This window comes from Lontra canadensis, unplaced genomic scaffold (genome assembly GCF_010015895.1).
Source record: "Lontra canadensis isolate GAN:19392208 unplaced genomic scaffold, GSC_riverotter_1.0 scaffold188, whole genome shotgun sequence".
In the NCBI taxonomy this organism is placed as follows: Eukaryota; Metazoa; Chordata; class Mammalia; order Carnivora; family Mustelidae; genus Lontra; species Lontra canadensis.
In genome coordinates this window covers 324710-344009 of record NW_022631182.1, presented here as the reverse complement: position 1 = coordinate 344009, position 19300 = coordinate 324710, and the positions used below count along the sequence as shown (strand labels likewise).

Sequence of the window (19300 nt, the reverse complement as noted above, 5' to 3'; positions counted from 1 at the left end):
CTAAAATTCTCAGGGAAAAAAAAAATCACAGGAGAAAATCTTTATGACCTTAAGTAAGGAAAGATTTCTTAACTCACTCATAAAAATTAAAAACCATATAGGAAAAACTAATAAACCTGAAATGTATTTCATTTATAACAACTAAAGCAAAAATTAAACTTTGCTCAATAAAACTTCAACAAAACGAAAAACAAATATTGTTAACTGATAGACACCCAAAACTTAAAAAGAATATTTCTAAATCAGTAAGAGAAAGATCATCTAACAGGAAAACAGGCAGAATATTTATAGAAGACACCCTGAAATCACCACTAAACATACAAAAAGACACAACTGTGAGTGGGAGTCAGGGAAATGCAAATGAAAATAAGAATGAGCTGAGATTTCATTTCACTGGCTTGGCAAAAGTAAAAAGCCTGATAATACTAAGTGTTAGTGAGCACTCAGAACAGCAGGAATTTCCAAATGCTGCTGGTGCGATTACAAATGTGAATTACCACGCCTTGCAGAGAAATCTGACAATACCCAGGAAAGCTGAAGACAAGCCTATCCAACGGTTATGCAACATCACGCCTGGACATGCCCACATGCATACACATCGTGTACATGTGCATGTACACACATGTATGTGACAGTATTCATATAACAGCAAAAACTGTAAGTAGAATTCCATGTCTCTCACCAGGAGAATGGATAAACTGTGCTACAGTTACCCAATGAGATCCTATTCCGCAGTTATGGCGGATGACCTATAGCTATAATACTACACGGAAAAATCTCAAAAATAACATTGAGCAAAAAGGCAAATTTCAGGATACTCACACTATGCTGCCATTTACCTATGTTAAATACATAGAGGAGACTATATATTAAGAATACATACTTTTGGAATAAAATATGACAACATGGAGAAAAGGACTGGGGACAGTGGTTACATCCGGTGGGGAGGACAGAGAATGAGTTAGAGGGCTGCAGAGGGGCTTAAGTATGTTATTACTTAACATACACACTTTGAAATAAATATAGCAAAACACTTAATTTATTAAATCTGGGTGGAGAACATGTAAGTGCCTGCTGTATGTTTCTCTGTACTCTTCTCTATGTTTGAAACATTACAGGGGTACCCAGGCGGCTCAGTAGGCGAAGCTACCAGTTCTTGATTTTGGCTTGGGTCATGACCTCAGGGTCATGGGATCGAGCCCCGTCTCAGGCTCTGCATTCAGATTCTTTCTCTTCCTCTCCCTCCCCTACTGCACACATGCACATACATGCTCTCTCTGAAAGCAATAAGTTAAGAAAGAAAGAAAGATTGATTACATAAAATGTAGTAAAAGATGAAGGAAGTCAAAAAAGCAATTTATGGGGCACCTGGGTGGCTCAGTGGGTTAAAGCCTCTGCCTTCAGCTCAGGTTATGCTCTCAGGGTCCTGGGATCGAGCCCCACATTGGGCTCTCTGCTCAGCAGGGAGCCTGCATCCTCCTCTCTCTCTGCCTGCCTCTCTGCCTACTTGTGACCTCTCTCTCTGTCGAATAAATAAATGAAAAACCTTAAAAGAAAAAAAAAGCAATTTATGGTCCTAAATTTAACTGAAAATGAAAAGGGAGGTAAAAATACAATGTGTTTAAACTGTCCTGATTTAATTCTACATGCAGAAACTGATGAAGATCGGGCAACATTTCCATAACTGTTAAAACTTCACAAGTTTTGTTTATTTGATGTGTTTCGTTTTAATGAACATCCTTGGAAATCTTTCTGGATATTTTTCATTCAATGTAGTAAGGACCACAAACTCTGTACTGAAGTCTGCATGTAGCCCATGTAGAATTAATGAAGCCACTTTGATGGTGCTAAGGAAGAACAAGAGGAAGAGAGGAGGGTATTCAAGCAAATACTTGTTTCCACACAAGAGAATTTCTGCTACCTCCTTTCTTGACAATCTTATACTTATTTACAGAGTCATGAAAGAGCTCCTGGTCCCAGTGGATCCTTGTTTTTTTTTTTTGTTGTTGTTGTTTTTTTTTAAGATTTTACTTATTTATTTGACAGACAGAGATCACAAGTAGGCAGAGAGGCAGGCAGAGAGAGAGGAGGAAGCAGGCTCCCCACTGAGCAGAGAGCCCGATGTGGGGCTCGATCCCAGAACGCTGGGATCATGACCTGAGCCGAAAGCAGAGGCTTTAACCCACTGAGCCACCCAGGTGCCCTGCAGTGGATCCTTGTTCTTAAAGCAAGGCTCCAGCGCTATCTGTAGAGGGCAGGGAAAACGTTCAAGGACACTGCTAGGAAGTATTGACCCTAGTGTTGTTCTACAAGCAAGAATTCTTCGGAAAGTCTTCGGCAATGTTTCTGGAAACATCACCTCACTTCTTTGGTTCAGACCTGCCCTCAACCTGCTCAGAACAACTCAGCAGCCGACACACAAACAACAGAAGCATCCTGTGTTGAATTTCGAAGGGAGCTTACCTTTCTCTCAAGCTCTGTTGTAATTGCACTCAGGACTACCTTGTGGTGTGCGAACACTAGAAACTTCTCTCTCCCACTTTCCAGCAGGTCCAGGATATATTCACTGCATTGGACAATGGAGCACAATAAATTTAACATATACTTGTCCAGCTGAAATCATTCCACTGCATCTTTACCAGACACCTTCGAGGTAGCTGCTCTCCCCTGCCCTTTCCCTCTTTCTCTGAGAGCTGACCTTTCACCCCTTTCCCCTCAGGCCAAGTCACCTGAGTAGCAGCAGCCAAATTAGGAGCTGCTCTATGCAGAAAGAGTTCTTCCCTGCTTTTAAGTCGTCTCCCATACGCTGATTAATCAAAGTATCGTTCGTTTTTATGTGTCTCTGATATATTACTGAAAATTTCTTACTATCTGGGATCACGGAAGATACATACCAGTTTTCACTTTCGCTGTTACTATCAATATAATGTGTTTTCAATACAAATTGAAATGTCGCCTAAGAACTGAAAATGTCTAGGCAGGGAATTAGGGGACTTTAGACAGTAATCAAATTTCTGGAAGTGTAATATTGAAACATAAGTAATAGTACTGAAGAGATAGTCCGGGAAAGCTCCCAGCTCCCTCACACAGTGGACGGCAAGCTACAGGGCCACCAGCTTAATCAGTGGTAAGGGAATTTTTTTCTGAGGCAAAGGAAGATGGAGTGAAGAACCTTATTTGCTTGCTCTTTATTCTCCCCTTGATTTACTTCTCTCCTGCATCACTGTTTTTTCTTGATTCCCCCCGCCCCCCATCTTTAGCCATGGCCTTGAAGGAGGACAGCTATGCCAGGCTCTGGAAGGGGTGGGGATCACCCAGTCAGCAGACTCTGATGGCTTCCCTGGGATTAAGACCCTACAGGAGGTTCACAATCCCAGGACAGGTCACTGTTCCCACACAGGCAACGGGCAGGTAAGCCTCCTTGGACACAAACAGTAGGTCCAGGATATAGTCACTGCATTTGACAAGAAGGACTCACTTGGCCCGAGGTGATCCTCACACGTGGGTGTGTCTGGGCACAGAACAGACACTACCCTCCTTGGAGAAGGACAAAATCTCAAAGGTTTCCTGTCAGGCAGGTGGTGACCCGTCCTCTAAGCATCTAAGAGTTATTTTCAAGCAACACTATGGTCAACCAAGGAATGGATTTGAGTTCAATCTGTGAATAGTTGTACTAATAGAATCTACTTTAATTAGTTTGAGAGACATAAAATTTGCCATGATATAAGCAAGAAAGTTTATTGCTACAGCATCAAAAAGTCACGAGGCCATAAAATCAAGTTGGACAGCTCATTAACAACTACAGGTCCCAGTCTTCCTAGTTCCTCTCTCCCCTCTACATCTCAGATGTAGCTTTTTATTCCTATCCTTCCCGAGTCCCTAAGTTACCAGGCTGGAAATATCTGCCTACCACAATACCACTGGCTTTTATATCAAAAGATGCCCATTAAAATGAAAACAAAGGAAGACAGCAAAAAGAGGAAGAAAAACAATTAGCAAAGGAAATTGGGGTTTTAAGATTTATAATCTAATTTCCACTTAAGAGTTATGTGACTCTGAGGCCCAGAGATATACATGAAATTTACTTGGGTCTCTGCATTTTTTAAAAATGGGGCCAGTTCGACTTACTTGACTGATCTCATAAAGAGGCTATAAGTGTGAAATGAGTTAGCAGATGTCACAACTGGTTGGAAATTAGAAAGCACTATACTATTTAACACGGAATTTTGAAGAAGTATGTGCAAAGTATGTTATAGATGGAATTTTACACCCCCCCCCACCGCATATCTTATTGAAATAATAAGGTTATTATAAGATGAGACCTTTGGGAAGGGGTAAGGTCACACAGGCAGAGCCCTCATGAATGAAATCAGTGTCCTTATCAGAGACCCCTCCACAGCCCAAAGAGCACCCTCGCCCCTTCTGTCAAGGAGGACAGGGCAAAGATGGCTGTCTGCAAGCCAGGAAGAGGATCCCCACCAGATACCACATCTGCTGCTGCCTTAACCTTGGATTTCTCAGGCTCTAGAAGCGTGAGAAAAAAGTTCTGTTGCTCAAGCCACTCAGTGTATGGTATTTTTGTTACAGCAGCCTATACACACTAAAACCAGGTAGCACCCAAGTTTATTTATGAGGTGGCGGAATGGCCAGATTTAAAATTTCTAAGAGAAATGGGTGGTTCTGGGCCCAGCACTCAGTAGACCCTGAATTTTGTAGGTCATGAGCAGAGAGGGCGAGGGAAAAGGATCACACCCTTGCCATCTGTTTTTCAGCAGCTCGTGAAAAATGGGTTGGTGGGGGCAATTCTGATGAGTTTTGGAGAGAGAAGTTTCCAGGTTGTAAAACCACATCTGGAGTTCATTAGTCTCCTAACTGTCTCATAAATGAAAAGGGCAGTGGCCCGAGGGTGAAGGAGAGCTGGCCAACATTCAGCAGTCTTTTTGGGGTGTGGGGATCTGAGATTTGAATCATGTGGTGAGCGCACTCTCTTACTGTATTTAGGGGTGCAGAGGGAGAGGCCGGAGAGGCTGGGGGATCTGGAGGCTGAGTGAGAGGGTGAGATAGGCTGTGTGTGTCTCAATTTATCCACATATCTTGGTCCCCACAGCCAAGCTGGCACCGCTCAACCCACGCTAAATTCATTTTCATTGTAATTAAATCACTTGGACCATTATCCTGCCAGAGTCTCACATGAATGTTAAACAATAAAAAATCAGGCAAATGCACGTCATGAGAATTGCCTCAAGTTTCTACCACAGTGAATATTTGAACATGAGTGGGTTTTTCCTTTCTTTGAGAAAGGCAGATAATTTTTCAAATCAGTGAATACATTTAAGAAGAGGAATTATGACTTCAGCTTTAGTTTAGAAGGCAGAAGGAAAACTTCAGTGTGACAATGGCCCCTTGCCCGTATCTTTTGAACAAACTTTGACAGTTGCCTTTTTATGTAGGTAAATAATGGCTGAGACATGAAGTCTTTGGAGAATACCAGAGACTCCCCATAAGGCAGCCTTCTTGGTCTTCCATGAAATTCCTCACTTGTGTCTCCAGGCAAATGACCACAGGTTTCCAACTAAGGGGAAAAGCTCACTTTAGTGTTCGGCCAGCACTACCCTCCTTGTAAGTGGCGGCAGCTCTAGACTACTGGTTAAGACAGGAGCTCTCAGGGACCCCAAACTTGACTGGCAGTGCTCCCGTGACAGGCCTTGCTCTGTGGCTGAGGAGGCTACCCTGTCCTGAACTTTATACCAAAGGCAGCTAGAATTCTAGGCTCTGATCCTTTCTTGCAGAGCAGCAAAACCATTCTGGCAGATTAAGGTAAGAGGTATTTCTTTTTAAAGACGAGAGAGAGACAGAGTGTGGGAGGGAGAAGTCGACACTTGGTGGCCACTTACATGACAGATGGGATTTTAGCTTCAGCTGTTCTGTTGAAGAAGAGAAGGAGGGCTTCTTTCTGCTGCCGTTTCTGTAGAAAGAGAAGTCTCGGGTTGAAAGTCTCCCAGTCTGTGAACCCTGGGGTGAGCTAATGTAACTATCACCGCCTGGAGCTTTACAAATCCTAATGCCAGGTATCAGAGCTGGGAAACCCTGACTTATCCACTCAGTTGAGTCAAGCTACAGGAGCTGTAGAGACTCTAGTGTGTCACTGGAGACATGGCGATGCAGGTACTCTGTCAACTCCCAGCAACTGCTGAGGACAGCCAGTGAGACCAGCAACATGAGAGCCCTTGGGAAAGGCGTCTCAGCCATGCTCCGCCATCCACACAGGCCCAGAGGATCAGCTGAAATGCTGTGAACCACTTCCTACAGCCGGCTGACAGCTTACGCACGACACTGGCCCAAGCTGCTTTCTGCCTCCCCTTTGTCTTCTGCCACTTTGTGTCCATACCCAACTGACGAAGCTTCCTTCTGTCCAAGACTTACTGAATCAGTTCCAACTGACCCCAACTAGTCTCTTCTAGTAACATCTCAAAACCATTATTCACGTGTCTTTAGGCCTGGCTCCCATGTTAGGTCATTGACCTTCCAGGAGAAGAAACCATGTTTTCTTTACAGTTGGCATCTAAATAAATACTAGTTAAGGACGCTAACACAGGAGACAGACAGTTTCATAATACTATGAGAAAACATTTACTATCACTCTGGGCCCCCAGAGATGACTGACACCCTTACCATCACTGGTAGCGTGGCTCTCTCCTTCCACTAGCAAGTGTGGATTACAGATGCCCTTGGGGCCCGGTGAGGCCACTGACTGACATGATAGCACCTTCATGTAACACAGAAGGGAGCCCACAGCTATAAGATCCATGGCTCTGAAGCCAGGTTGCACCTTAAACAACAGACACCACAGGTGGTGGGACAGGCTGCTTGGTCCAAATGGCTTCCCGTCTCCCACCAGTGTCTTTCCTCGAGGACCTGACAAGAGACAAGGAAGATAACCTGCAACCACAGAAAGCTGGGGGGCCACCTCCAGGCTAGTGGGGCTATGTCATTGTTGTAGCGGTGGTGGTGCCTTGTGACAGAGGTCCAGCTGAACTCTCCTGAGAACTCTTGTTGGAGATGCGACCCCCTGACAGTGTGTCTTAAACTCTTTCTCGGCTACAGACCCAGTATAGACTCTGATGAAGCTCTGGACACACACGACTCTTCCCTTCTGCACGAAGGGCTCACAGACATCCTGAGGTGCATTCACGTCTCCTTTAAGGGTCCTTCACAGCAGGCCAGGCCCCCTAACATAATGTGCTCCCTGGTAGGATACACCAAAGGGACAGAGCCAGGCTCCCCGGCGCTGACCTCACCCGCACTGGGCATGCCTCAAGGAGTCTCGTCCTGTCTTCACACTGACTCCCGTGCCCTTTGGAGATGGCCCCTGCTCCCGTGAGGTCTTTCCCTCTCGCCCTCACTCGCTCCCGCCGCACCTGCTAAGCAGAGGAGAGGGCGGAACAAACAGATGGGCGAGCGGCATAAAGAATGCTGAGAAACCTCTCCTGTTTGAGATTTGCCACTGAGCGCGGATGAGGTGTGGGGAGCAAACCCCCTATCACACTTGGCTGCGGGGTCGGTCTGGGGGGCACCTGTGGGATGCTTCCAAGTGTGCCCAGCCCTGGGGCACAGCAACTCACTCCTTCACGTCTGCCCTCACCATACAGTCCATCTTCATAAATTCCTATGGAAGCTGCCTTCGCAGTGTCTGGTTACTTCGAATAGGGAGCTGATAACCCAAATGTCCAACTCAAAATTACTGGCATAATTCTAATATGGCCATGGGAGAAAAACACATATTGTGCTTAAAAGGAACATTTAACAACACAGAGAAGTGCTCAGGATGGAGTTTTGTAAACCGTTTTCCTCCCCACCTGATAGATGTTTATAGGGTATCAATTCTGCTTTTAAAAATGTTACTTATTATATACGTAAATTATATCTATATCTATGTATAAGTGCATACATAAATAATGCATAGTTTAAAGCAAAATATACATACATTTTATAGAAAAACTATCCAAATGACAGATGCCAAAATTATATGATATAAAAGACAGGTGACTCTTGTTCACAGAACAGCAATAAGAAACACTTAATCAATGTTTCTTTTAAGTACTTCTCTTCATCTTTCAGATTTTATGCAATAGACAGCTATTTTAATGTAGGAGAGATCAATAGTTTTATCTTAAAAAAAAAAAAAAAAAAAACGCAAACCTCCCCAAAACTGAGTAGACACAATACTACTGCATTAATGATCTCACTTCTTTTGCCAGCCACGGGCCAGGAAATTTCAAATAACCTGTGTTCTTTGTTCCTAGGCTTTTACTAAATTAGATCCACTGGGGTTTTGAATTTATTTTTTCTGCTGGAATTTGAATGCATTGTCGAACGGCAGAAGGGGGAACTGATACTGTGACCAGAAGTCTGTGCGGACTTGTTCTATTTTTCTGTTCCTGGTCTTGCTGATCAAAAAATTACTATAGACAAAAGAGGATTAGAGTCAGCTTTTCTTAGCCTGTGAAGCTATTATTTTGGCTGAAAATAAGAAAGAGCTTTCATTGTACATTATATTTTATAAATGGGCCGCTTCACCTTGGCTTCTGTGATTAAAAGCTTTTGAAAAAATGTCTTCCTCCAGATGGGAAGGTGTGAGGGAAGGAAGAATCGCCCATTTCAGCAGTGCTGCACTGGGACCACCACCAAGGGCAACTCAGCAGGGAAACTTGGGGCTACAAAGTAACTTAAAAGTGGGAGGGGCAACTTTCTGTAGATTCACAGGCTTTCCTGACTTGCCTAAAACCATAAAACCACCAACCCCCATTTTCGCTTTTTCAACTCAGGACTTCACAGCCAGTCCCCAGTGGAAGGGGTGACACCCACTGGAAGGGGTGTCAAGGGCTACCTGGCTGGACTCCCAGCTGACACCGGCTCCCCATCCTGAATTCAGGGAGGGTGTTGCCTCCGATCAGATCCACAGCAGACAGATGTACTACATCAGCGGCTTTGGAGGAAGAAAAGTTCTGGCGGTCCAAAGGGCAAAGCTCCGAAATTCATTTTCTACTTGGATGTTGGATCATAAAAATGAACTGACATTAACAAACACAAAAGGGAACCAATTTATTAAGGACTTATCGGAAAGAATCTAGTATCTGTCTTCAGCATCACACCGCAGGTCATCCGTACTGACTCAGTTTCTCTCTTTTAGGAACCAACTCCTAATTTTCCCAAGATGCCAAGAAAACGACAACTCCCAAGAACTGGGCTGAGAAGAGCTCAAGACCCTTTCTTTGCTGGAGTCTTAAATTCCACTGCAATCGAGGTTTTTCATAATCTGCACAACAGTGTACAACTCTGGGGTGAAGAAGCAGAGAGAACAACCACCCAGCAGGAGGGACTCAGAGTGACTTACGCTGCCCTTGGGGACTTCTCCAGCGCCACGCCGATGAGGCACATTATGGCTCCCCTTTTTAGGTTAGGAAAATATCAAAATATCCCAAAGAATTTAGGGGATTTACATAGCTACTAGAAGTTATAAAAATACCCAACATTCCTGATTTCCATGGCTTAGCCTAATAAATTTCACATTATTGCCTATAAACTCAGCAATCAAACTCCAGGTTGCATCTGAAATCCATCTTTAAAAAGAGCCCCTTAACCTAAGGGAAGGAAATATATAAACTGGCAAAAAATTTTAAAAATGCTTTCAAACCTTGCTGCACTAAGTTAAAAATTTCCACACCTTTTGAGCTACATTGCACAATTTGAAGCTGCCCCCTGGCCACTCGATACACTGTTCCTCTTCAGTTTAAATGCCCACTGACCCCTTTTTCTGTGGTCTACACTGGCTGGCCTCTGCCTAGTTTGGGAGGGAGACCAGGGATAGGTGAGAGGGGGTCCTCTGGGGAATTCCACAAAATATCGATAGGCTTACTTCCACCACACACACAAGCGACTAAAGTGTAAAATAATTATAAACATTCAGATCTTTGCACCTAAAAATATCCCACATCTGAATTTTTCCCATTAATATTATATTTGCTATACTTGTTCACTGGTTTTCCTGATGGCAGAGTTCACTCGTGGGTAAGTTAGTAGACATAACAGATTTAAGAGAATTATAAGGAAAAGCTTAAAACTGAGAAAAAGGATTTCCATTCAGGGGTAGGGGTGGCTCAGTCGGTTGAGCGGCCGACCCTTGATTTCAGCTCAGGTCCTGATCTCAGAGTTGTGAGATCAAGCCCCAAGCTTGGGATTCTCATTCTCCCTCCCCCGCTGTCCCTCTCCCCAGCCCTCACTCTCTAATAATAAGTAAATCTAAAAAAAAAAAAAAAAAAAAAAAAAGAATTTCCATTCATTGAATTTTTATCTCTAGAAATTAGAAAAAGATGGTACACCAGCAGTGATTTTGGCAACAGAATACCTGCTTCTCCTCGGGTTCTCCTGAAATACAGTTTGAGAACCACTGGTCCATGTCTCCACATCAGTACTGGGGAATATTGTTAGAAAACCCCACAGCAAAGTGATTATGCCTGCTCACTTCCTCCAGACTACCCAGATTATTATATGTAACACACCATAAACTACATACAGCTTGACAACTTACCAGTGCATCTTCTACCCTACACTCTTGTTTCTTAAAAGTTACCCAGTGGTCTTGCTCATAACATGGTAAAATATCATAAAAAACCCCACGCATTCTGTCTCTTGTCATTCTTATTTATTTTGTGCTCTCCCAGAAGGCTGGGATCTCATCTTGATGTAACTGTCTTTATACAGGGTAAGAACAAGCCCAGATAATGCTTTATGATAATGTCAAAAACTGTCAATGACTGTTATTTTCTTGGCAATGAAAACGGCAAGGTTTTATCCCAAAAGGACAGAAATGGAGCTGGTGTAAATTACTTTACCGCACTTAGCACAGTGTGATACTAAATACAGATACAAAAGTGTTTTGAAAAGATAAAACCACCATAGTGTTAAGACCTTAAAGCGGAGGGTAACAGGCTTGGTTACAGCCTCAGTTCTGCCATGGAGCAGCTGTAAGACTTGGAGGAAATCACATTCTCTGTGGGCCTTAGCTTCCCTTTTCTGTGAAATGGGGATACCAGCTCCTTGCCAACCATAAACGACTATAATAAGGATTAAGGGCTAAGAGGATTTGAAAACCCTACTTTTGTTATTTAAGTGTCGATTTGTTATTTTGATTTAAAGAAGGTTAGGGGTGCCTGGGTGGCTCAGTGGGTTAAAGCCTCTGCCTTCGGCTCAGGTCATGATGCCAGAGTCCTGGGATCGAGCACCATATCGGGCTCTCTGCTCCGTGGGGAGCCTGCTTCCCCCTCTCTCTCTGCCTGCCTCTCTGCCTGCTTGTGATCTCTGTCTGTCAAATAAATAAATAAAATCTTTTAAAAAAATGTTAAAAGAAGGTTAACATATGTAACAAATATTCCTAGAACTAATTTCTAACCGTTACTAGACTGAGTAACAGTTACTAGACTTTAAGGCATTCTCAAAAAACACCACACATAAATTCTAGTTGTCCTTGGGACATTCTGAATATACATCACCATTCTGCAGTTGCCATGGGGTTTACTTTTATGACCATCTGTCAAAAGTGATCTACACACATACAAAACCACAAACGAGGAAGAGATTTTGGAAGCAGACTAGGTCGGCTGAGAGATGACATGGGCTCACTATCCTTGCCCAGGAGCGTGGGGAGAGGCCCGGGAATGCCAAGTTCAGAGAACTCTGGGTAACCCCTGTAGACCCCCTCCCAGGAAGGAACAGCTATGGACACATGGACTTTCAAATCCCCACCTCAAGCCCCAGACTCACAGTTTTGTCCGTGGTGGTCATCTCCTTGGCCGCGGCATCCAGGGCAGCCCTGGCCCTGGTGCTGATCCGGCCGGGGGCAACGACTACCATCTTGCGCTGCTTAGGCGGGAGCTGGGCAAGGACGTCGCTCTTGAGGCGTCGTAGCATGACTGCCTCCTCTAGCAAGAGCTTCAGCTCGCCGAGGTTGGAGGAGCCTGAGTAATCCCATCCCCAGGGATGCTGTGAAGGGAGAACCAAGACACACAGCCAGTTAGGTTCTCCTAGGGCCAAGTTAACCGGGCTGCAACTGCGGCGGGCTGCAACTGCGGCAGGCCAAGTTAACTGGGCTGCAACTGCGACAGGAGAGGACCTCTCCTTGTGGCTTTGCTCAGAGAATTTCAGGTGGCTCTAAAGGATGAATGAAACCTTATATAATACAGATGGGAATGAGGAAGAAAAAGAGAAAGTCTGGAATAAAATGAACTAAAAACATCCATCTTGGTGTTCTACACGCTGAATTTTCCAGCAGCAAATTCAAGACGCTGAGAGCTCCAGTGTCCATTACATTTAAAAACAAACAAGATGCTTTGCTTGTCAGACTACTCCTGTATTCTAAATAAGGAAATCGTCTTCCCCAAGGCTTATCCTGAAGTCCACTGCATGTGGTAATAAATCACGTTTTTTCAGTAACAGCCTTCTTTGAGGAGATGTATTGAGATTTACGAAGCTGCTATTCCTCAGCACAAGCTAGCCCAGCACAACCAAGCTGAGCTTGGTTGTTCAAGTGAGATGAACACAGCGTGTTGCTGCTGGTGGTGGGGATTGAAGGGAGGAACCACGAGCACAGGCTTTGGCCAGTCTGCCTGAGACCAGAGGTGGGTTTAAGGGTACCCAGGCAGTCCTTCATAAAAACGGTTTCTTCACTTAGTAGCTCATGGGAGGCAATGAGCAAGAATATCTATTCCGTCACACAGCTAGAGAAGATGTTAAAATGAAAACCGTGTCTTGCGCTAACAATCTTATTCAAAATAGAACCGACATCTACAGTCCTGCAGAAAATGAGGTGATGTATGTTCTGCTGCTTTATGTTTCCAGCTGTTGTCTCCCTTCCTGTCTCCACCTCCCGTGACCATAAACCGCCTCAGGCAGAAGCTAGGCTTGTTCAATTTCAATGGTCAGTGGACCTAGTCTCCAATGGTGAAGACATGGCAGGTGTCCTTTGCTAAACAGAGAACAGAAAGAGATGGTCAAAGGTGAAGATGTAAAATGATCAAAAACTGCTTCTTCTTTAAGAAAACACTCTGAAATCAACTAGAAGTTCTCAGCAACTGTCTTCAAGCAATGGGGTCAAAAATGAGCTCAGCAGGGGGCATTCTCTTCAGTGGCTTCTCTCAATGCAAGAAGCTAGTCACAGTGAAAAAAAAAAAGGCAGCCCTGCTATATGGGCTGCATTAAATAAAAATCTTACTGGGAACAAGCAGATACCATAATTAATTTGGATAGCTTGCTCCTATGTCAGCTTTTAATCTTGTAGGTTAAAACCCCATATTACCAAAGATTTAAAATTTAGAATATTCACAATCCAACAAGCTTTTATCGGAAATTTACCCTGTAGCAGGGACTGGGCTACGTGGAAGGAGAGGAAGGCACTGTCTGTGTTTGTTTTCTTGGTTGTTAGTGGTGGGGAGGGGGACACAGTGAGACGGAGAGAAAGGATGAATTTAATAAGGGTGGCATGAAGACTGGAGGGATGGTGGGCAGAGACTGGGGACATGGGAAGGGACCGTCTGGGGGTAAAGGCAACAAATTCTGCCTTTGGCCCCTACCATCACTAGCTGATCATTATACCATGAGCCTAGATAGCCAAGGAAGAAAAGATCTTTTTCAGAAAGTGGGTCACTTGCAAATAGGACGGAGGTCCGAATCACTCATGACGAGTTTTGCGGGACCATGACAACCATGTGGAATCTAATCTGGACTGATTCACGGGGAAAGTGCATTACGGATTTTGTTAAAGAAGTGTATGGCTTTAAATACATTTAATAACAGAAATTTCCTGCCTCAATAAGCGGCTAAAAATGGTTTGCAATTAACTTTGCAAAGCACTACAATTTACATTATAAGTACTTTGTTTGAATGTAAGTGGGTATTTTTAAAGTACTTGAAAAGTTTTTTGAAAAAAGTACTTAAAAAATAAGGCAGACAATCTTATTTACATCACAAACTTGCATAGCAAGGCTTTTTCCTCAAGATGGCATGCGTCATGGGTAAGCAACAGCCATTTCTCCAAAGTGTCAGCATCTTCGATGCAAATAGTGGCTCAGTATGTTTGTCATTTGATCACAAAACAGGAATCCTGAAGGCCTGAACTAATGGGAGTCTTCAAGTCGGGTCGGAGCCTCTGCAGCAGGGGCTATGGCCACAAGAAAGAAGGAAGGCATAGCTTGGGTTGTAGTGTCGAGGTTTATGAAGTTACAGCAGGACAACTGAGGAGAAGGAGAAGTGATCTACACTTGAGAGAGGGGCTGGAGTCTGCCATTCTAATTCATGGCCATACGGACCCCCGTGGGAACAGAGTTTGGGAGTTCGAAAAGCTGGACCTTGCAAGATGAAGGTCAGCCGCTGAAGGATAAATTCACTGCCCTGGCCACTTTCAAAAACAGAGATGAGAAAGAAAAATCAGTGAATCTTTCCTTGGGTTTTCCGATTGTGGAAGTTCCAGAGCCTGGGTCAGAGAGAGCTACCAGGGTCCCAGGAAGCAATGCCAGCCAGCCTGGCCCACAACCCAACCATCCGCATCTGCGAGGTCATCAAGCAGGAGTTGGGCTTCCACCTCCCACAGCCACGCCAGACCCTGGCAGCCCAGCAAACAGATGAGCTGTATCCCACTGGCAGGTCTGGAGAGAGTGCAGAAGGCACTAGCAGCCAAGAAGGAGGAGCCCCCTCCCGAAGAGAAAGTGGCCCAGTCCCAGAAGAAAACAGCTCAGCTGAGTAAGGAAAAAAAATGAACACCTCGTCAAACAAGCAGCTGATTCTCCATGTCATCCTTTCTCGAGTTGTTTTTGGGGAAGAACACTGGAAACGTGCACAGGCTCTGGCCAAGCCGGTTATGGCTGCCTGAAACTGAGAGGCACCCCCAGCTCAGGAGACACGCTGGGGCCACCATGAACACACTGCTGACACGGAGGGAGGCATGGCCGCAGACAAGGAGAGAAGAAATCGTGGGGACTCTGGTGAGGAGCCTCTCTGCTGAGAAGGACAGTGTCCCATGCTCAGCTGGCTTGACCAGACTGATGAACACTGACTGACACAATGGCCCATCAGGAGGAATGGAGAATCGGTGAACAATGTCATTTAAACATTAAAATGTTCATTTTCGGGCTTACAAAAGTAATCCGCTTTGGTGTACATTATTTTCCAATCATATATGAAAGAGAGGTGAGGGGAGGAGAAGGAGGGTTTGGGAAGGAGAGGGAGACGGAGAAAGAGAAGGAATGAATGAATGAATGATGGGAAAAATCTCGCATCCTACTTTTTCCCCCCCTCTTGTATTTCCCCAAGTCATTAAGTACTTTTTTTCAGTTAAAAGAAATCGAGGTTTTGGAAATCAAGGGTGTGATTCCAACGGCATTCACTGTTACAAGCTCCCTCTGCCATTCTTGAAGACTGAAGCTACGGAGACCAGAGCCCCAGAGGCACCTGCCCCATTGGCACTGTGTTCCTACAGGTAATCTGTAGGTCAGGGGCACCTGCCCTGCTGGCACTATGTTCTCACAGGTAATCTGTAGGTCCAGGGCTTCTGGCTGTCGAGCAGGCACAATTCACTGTGATAAGTCCATGTTTTGGCTGATGAGAGCCCACTGAGGCAGCTCCAGATCACTCCCCATCTACCTGTTGCAAGGCCTCTGCTGTGTCTTCTGTGCAGAGGGTACAGGCCCCTGCCACACGCCTAGCTCACCTCTGGGCACTTCTCAGAGCTCTGGGCACCTATAAAAAAGCCACTGGGCCCCTTATTGGGAAACACTACCCTAGAATCATAAGCGTTAAAGCTAGGAGGGACTGTTCTTATTCTCAAGGACACAGGAAGGTCAGAGTTAGGGGCAAAGCAGGACGAAAATGTGGGTCTGGCTCCCTGGCCAGTGTGCTTCTGATCAACCATGGCCAAAGAGAAGGAGCAAAAGGTAAGTATCAAAATCAGGGAGAGGGACAGGGTGGTGGGGGAGAGGGGTAGAGAGGGAGAAGGGAGAATAAATACCCGCTTGGCATCACAGTAGCGAAGTCCAAAAGCATGAAACTGAGGGAAGAAAGTTGGCCTGACCCCGATGATCTGGGTGTAGAGCTCTGCGGGCCGGGACATGGCCGGTGTGCCAGACAGCAGAATCACCCTCTTCGCAACCTAGAAGACAAAGAGCCAAAGGTGCTGAGAGTGCACAGAGGAGCACCTAGGGACTATCCCAAATGCCCCACTAGGATTGCAGCTGGATGTCCCAGGAAGAACAAAATCCCCTGGAATGCAATGAGTACCCCTCCCTTCCCGGGCACCCTGACTGCTGGCAGTTCTGCAGTTTGCTCCTCTTGGAAACCAGGCAGGTCTACATCCCAACGCCTCCACAGGCTGGCCTCACTCCAGATCCTAGTGTGGCCCAAACCTGGAGACTCTAAGCAAAGGTACTGTGGCCAGAGAAGAGGATCACACATGTTCTGAGACCCTCATGGTGTGACCCATGTAAGCAGCGGGATGCCGCACCCTAGGCTGGCTTTGTCACAAGTCCCTCCATCAGGACTGAGCATGTGATATTGAATTCCTCCATCTCCCTCACTGTGAGCGTCTTGAGATCAGGGCTGTGGTCACCTCTATCTTCTGAAGCACTTAAAAATGTTTGCTGTATGCTGAGAAATATTCCGCTACCCAATGTCCCTGGGGAAGATAGATAAACTCCAAGAATCCAGCATTGGAAGAGGAAGTGGAAGTGGCGGGGAAAGGAGGTCTGACCAGCCTCCAGAGCGGATCTCTGATGTCGGGGTTGAACTTCCGGTCAGATCCTGACACAGAGGAGCCAGCCTTTCTCACCGCCAGGAGGCAGAGTCGGGGTGGCCTGTGCACCAGCCTCTCCCTGATTTTCTTCAGAGGAAAAAAAGGCTGTCGCTAACTCAGCTGCCCAATTTCACTCATTTTGCAGGTAATAAGGACTTTCAAAAGGGGGATGCAGGTCCATTTACCCTAAACTCAGCCTGTGTGTGCAGCAGTCTGCTCAGCAGTGGGCAGGATGGAAATAAATGGTCGATTCCAATGATGAACTCCAGATTCCTCACTTAGCTAGACCCCAACCTGACCCGAGGAGATCAGACCTAAATACCGCACCTCTTCCTAAGATGGGAAGGAGGGTGAGAATAAAGAAGACACCCCCCACTGTATTAGGACACAGAACGGCCAAAAATTCTTGGAAATAAAATCCATTTCAGCCCTGTTGTCTACAAACACCTTGTTAACCACTGTAACCTTGAGTTAATGAGGAGAGTATAAGGCAATGGCAAGCAGTAAATCACCTAGGGGAGAAAATGAAGTTTTCAAATGGATATGCTGCCTCATAAAATAAATAAAGGTGCAACAGAGGGAAGAAAAATGTTTCTTTATAAATATACAATATATACAACTCCCAAGACCCACTTTGCCCTCACAGTGACTGGCAATACCTAATTCCATTATGACAGGAGAGCTCTGAATTTCTCCAGCTATAATTTTCCACAGTTCAATTACCGAGCTTCTAATTTCCTGCACGGTTTAATGCAGGCTCATTAAAATAACAATGAGCTTCTCGAATGACGTCTGTAGCATCCCTTGCCATGGCTCAAGACTGCTTCAATGAAACGGGGAAAATGAGAAGTCTTATCAATAAGAGAAAATCGGCCTATCATCCCAAACCAATTCCCCACATCGCTGCTGCTGTCTGGGGATGGAGCCTGGGTGGAGACAGCTCCCCGATCAGGTGATGGAAAATAACTCCCAGGTTCTTGGCTGGTACTTACAGGACAGAGTTAATTCTGAGCCCATTCTCCCATACACTGCCCAGACTAGGGGTGATGCGACCATTGAAGACAGACATTTGTGGATGCTTAAAAAGCAGAGGCATCATTACGGAAAAAGAAAAAGGCAAGCCTTGAAAAGAAACCAGAACAGCGTCTTTTTTATTCTGGAATGATTTAGCCTGCTCCCCAAGCAGCCCCAAGAAGTTGGTACTGTCATCACTGTCGTCCAAACGGTCTTTAATCCTGCCCAGCTGCCCATGATTTGTGGGCACCCTCCACCTGGAGAACCTCCAGTTTTGGAAAACAGAAATGCATAAAACTATGTAAGTCAACACAGAACGGAACACTTTACAGTCAATTCCTCTGGCTAACAAAAGAGCAGCACTCAGGAAACCCATCATGGAGCGATGCAAAACAGTCATTTCTGTGTGATGTCTGAGAGAAATGGTGTGATTCACAGGAGCAGACACCACTGGGGGCAGATGACCCTCGAAGACAGGTTCAGTCTCCTCAGAGATTAAGGTCATCAGTTCAGCCCTGAGGAACAAGTTGCTAGCAGGACAAGTTAGTGGATGTAATTTGCCAAGGAGAATCCAATCCAACTCAGAGTAAATAAACTACACACAGATCTTGGATCAGCCAAGAGAATGTTCTGTTGCAAAGAAGAGCTGAAATTGTTACATTCATATGAGAAACAGCCTGGGAATTCTTCATCACTTTCTGTTGTTACATCTTTTTTTCCAACTTAGCCGATAACTTGCTTTACCAAATTATTCTGATTGGGTATAACACACCTCAGCAAGACTCAAGACTGGGGAAAGTCATGCTCCCCAAAGCGGCACCCCATTCTTACCCCCATGTTATTCCTAATGGTACTCTAAATGAAGTCTGGTCTATAGGTGGAGTCCCCTGTGATTCAAAAGTACTGCTTGAGAAGGCTGGGGACATCAAAGAGAAGGTCACGCCCATGCCACCCAAGTGTCCTGATACACACAAGCCCTGTGTCACAGGGATGCTGGAGCTACGCTGTCACGAGTTCAGCAGTCATCATAAAATCTTCAAAAACAAGGAAAGTGGCAAACACAGGTTGGGGGCATGGGACCAAAAGTACACAGATCAAGAAGAAAGGCAGGATCACAGGCACAAGCCAAGAAGCAACAGAAGAGTCAACACCGGTGGTTAAATCTAAACCCTGAGAACAAGAGGGAAAACTCACTCTTCAAGAGACATCCAGTGACTGGAATCTGGGAGATCGAAGTTCTTCCCTCTCTCCAGGACACGCAAGGCCAAACAAGGACGAATGGCATCATTTACGGCCCCTGTTAACCAGAAGCCACTCCAGGGATCTGCAGAGGGCCACCCACGGCCCAGTGATACCTCATAAATGGCCTTTCTGACTCCGGTTGGGTCAGCATATTTCACATAAAACGGTTCCTTCTAGGATCCAGCCTTCTCCCAAAAGGAGACAAAGCTC

The 19300-nt window shown here is 45.3% G+C and overlaps 1 protein-coding gene across 2 annotated transcripts in view; it reads right to left on the bottom strand.

Annotated features, from left to right (window-relative positions):
• The window catches only part of SMARCAL1 (SWI/SNF related, matrix associated, actin dependent regulator of chromatin, subfamily a like 1), a 58792-nt gene that overhangs the window by 10551 nt on the left and 28941 nt on the right, over positions 1 to 19300 (bottom strand). For both annotated transcript variants that reach the window (XM_032847442.1, XM_032847443.1), the window contains exons 11-14: positions 16055 to 16195; positions 11821 to 12039; positions 5895 to 5965; positions 2464 to 2566 (exon numbers count right to left, since the gene is read on the bottom strand). In XM_032847442.1, the coding sequence (XP_032703333.1) occupies positions 2464 to 2566; positions 5895 to 5965; positions 11821 to 12039; positions 16055 to 16195 (534 nt within the window). The remainder of the gene's footprint in view (positions 1 to 2463; positions 2567 to 5894; positions 5966 to 11820; positions 12040 to 16054; positions 16196 to 19300) is intronic.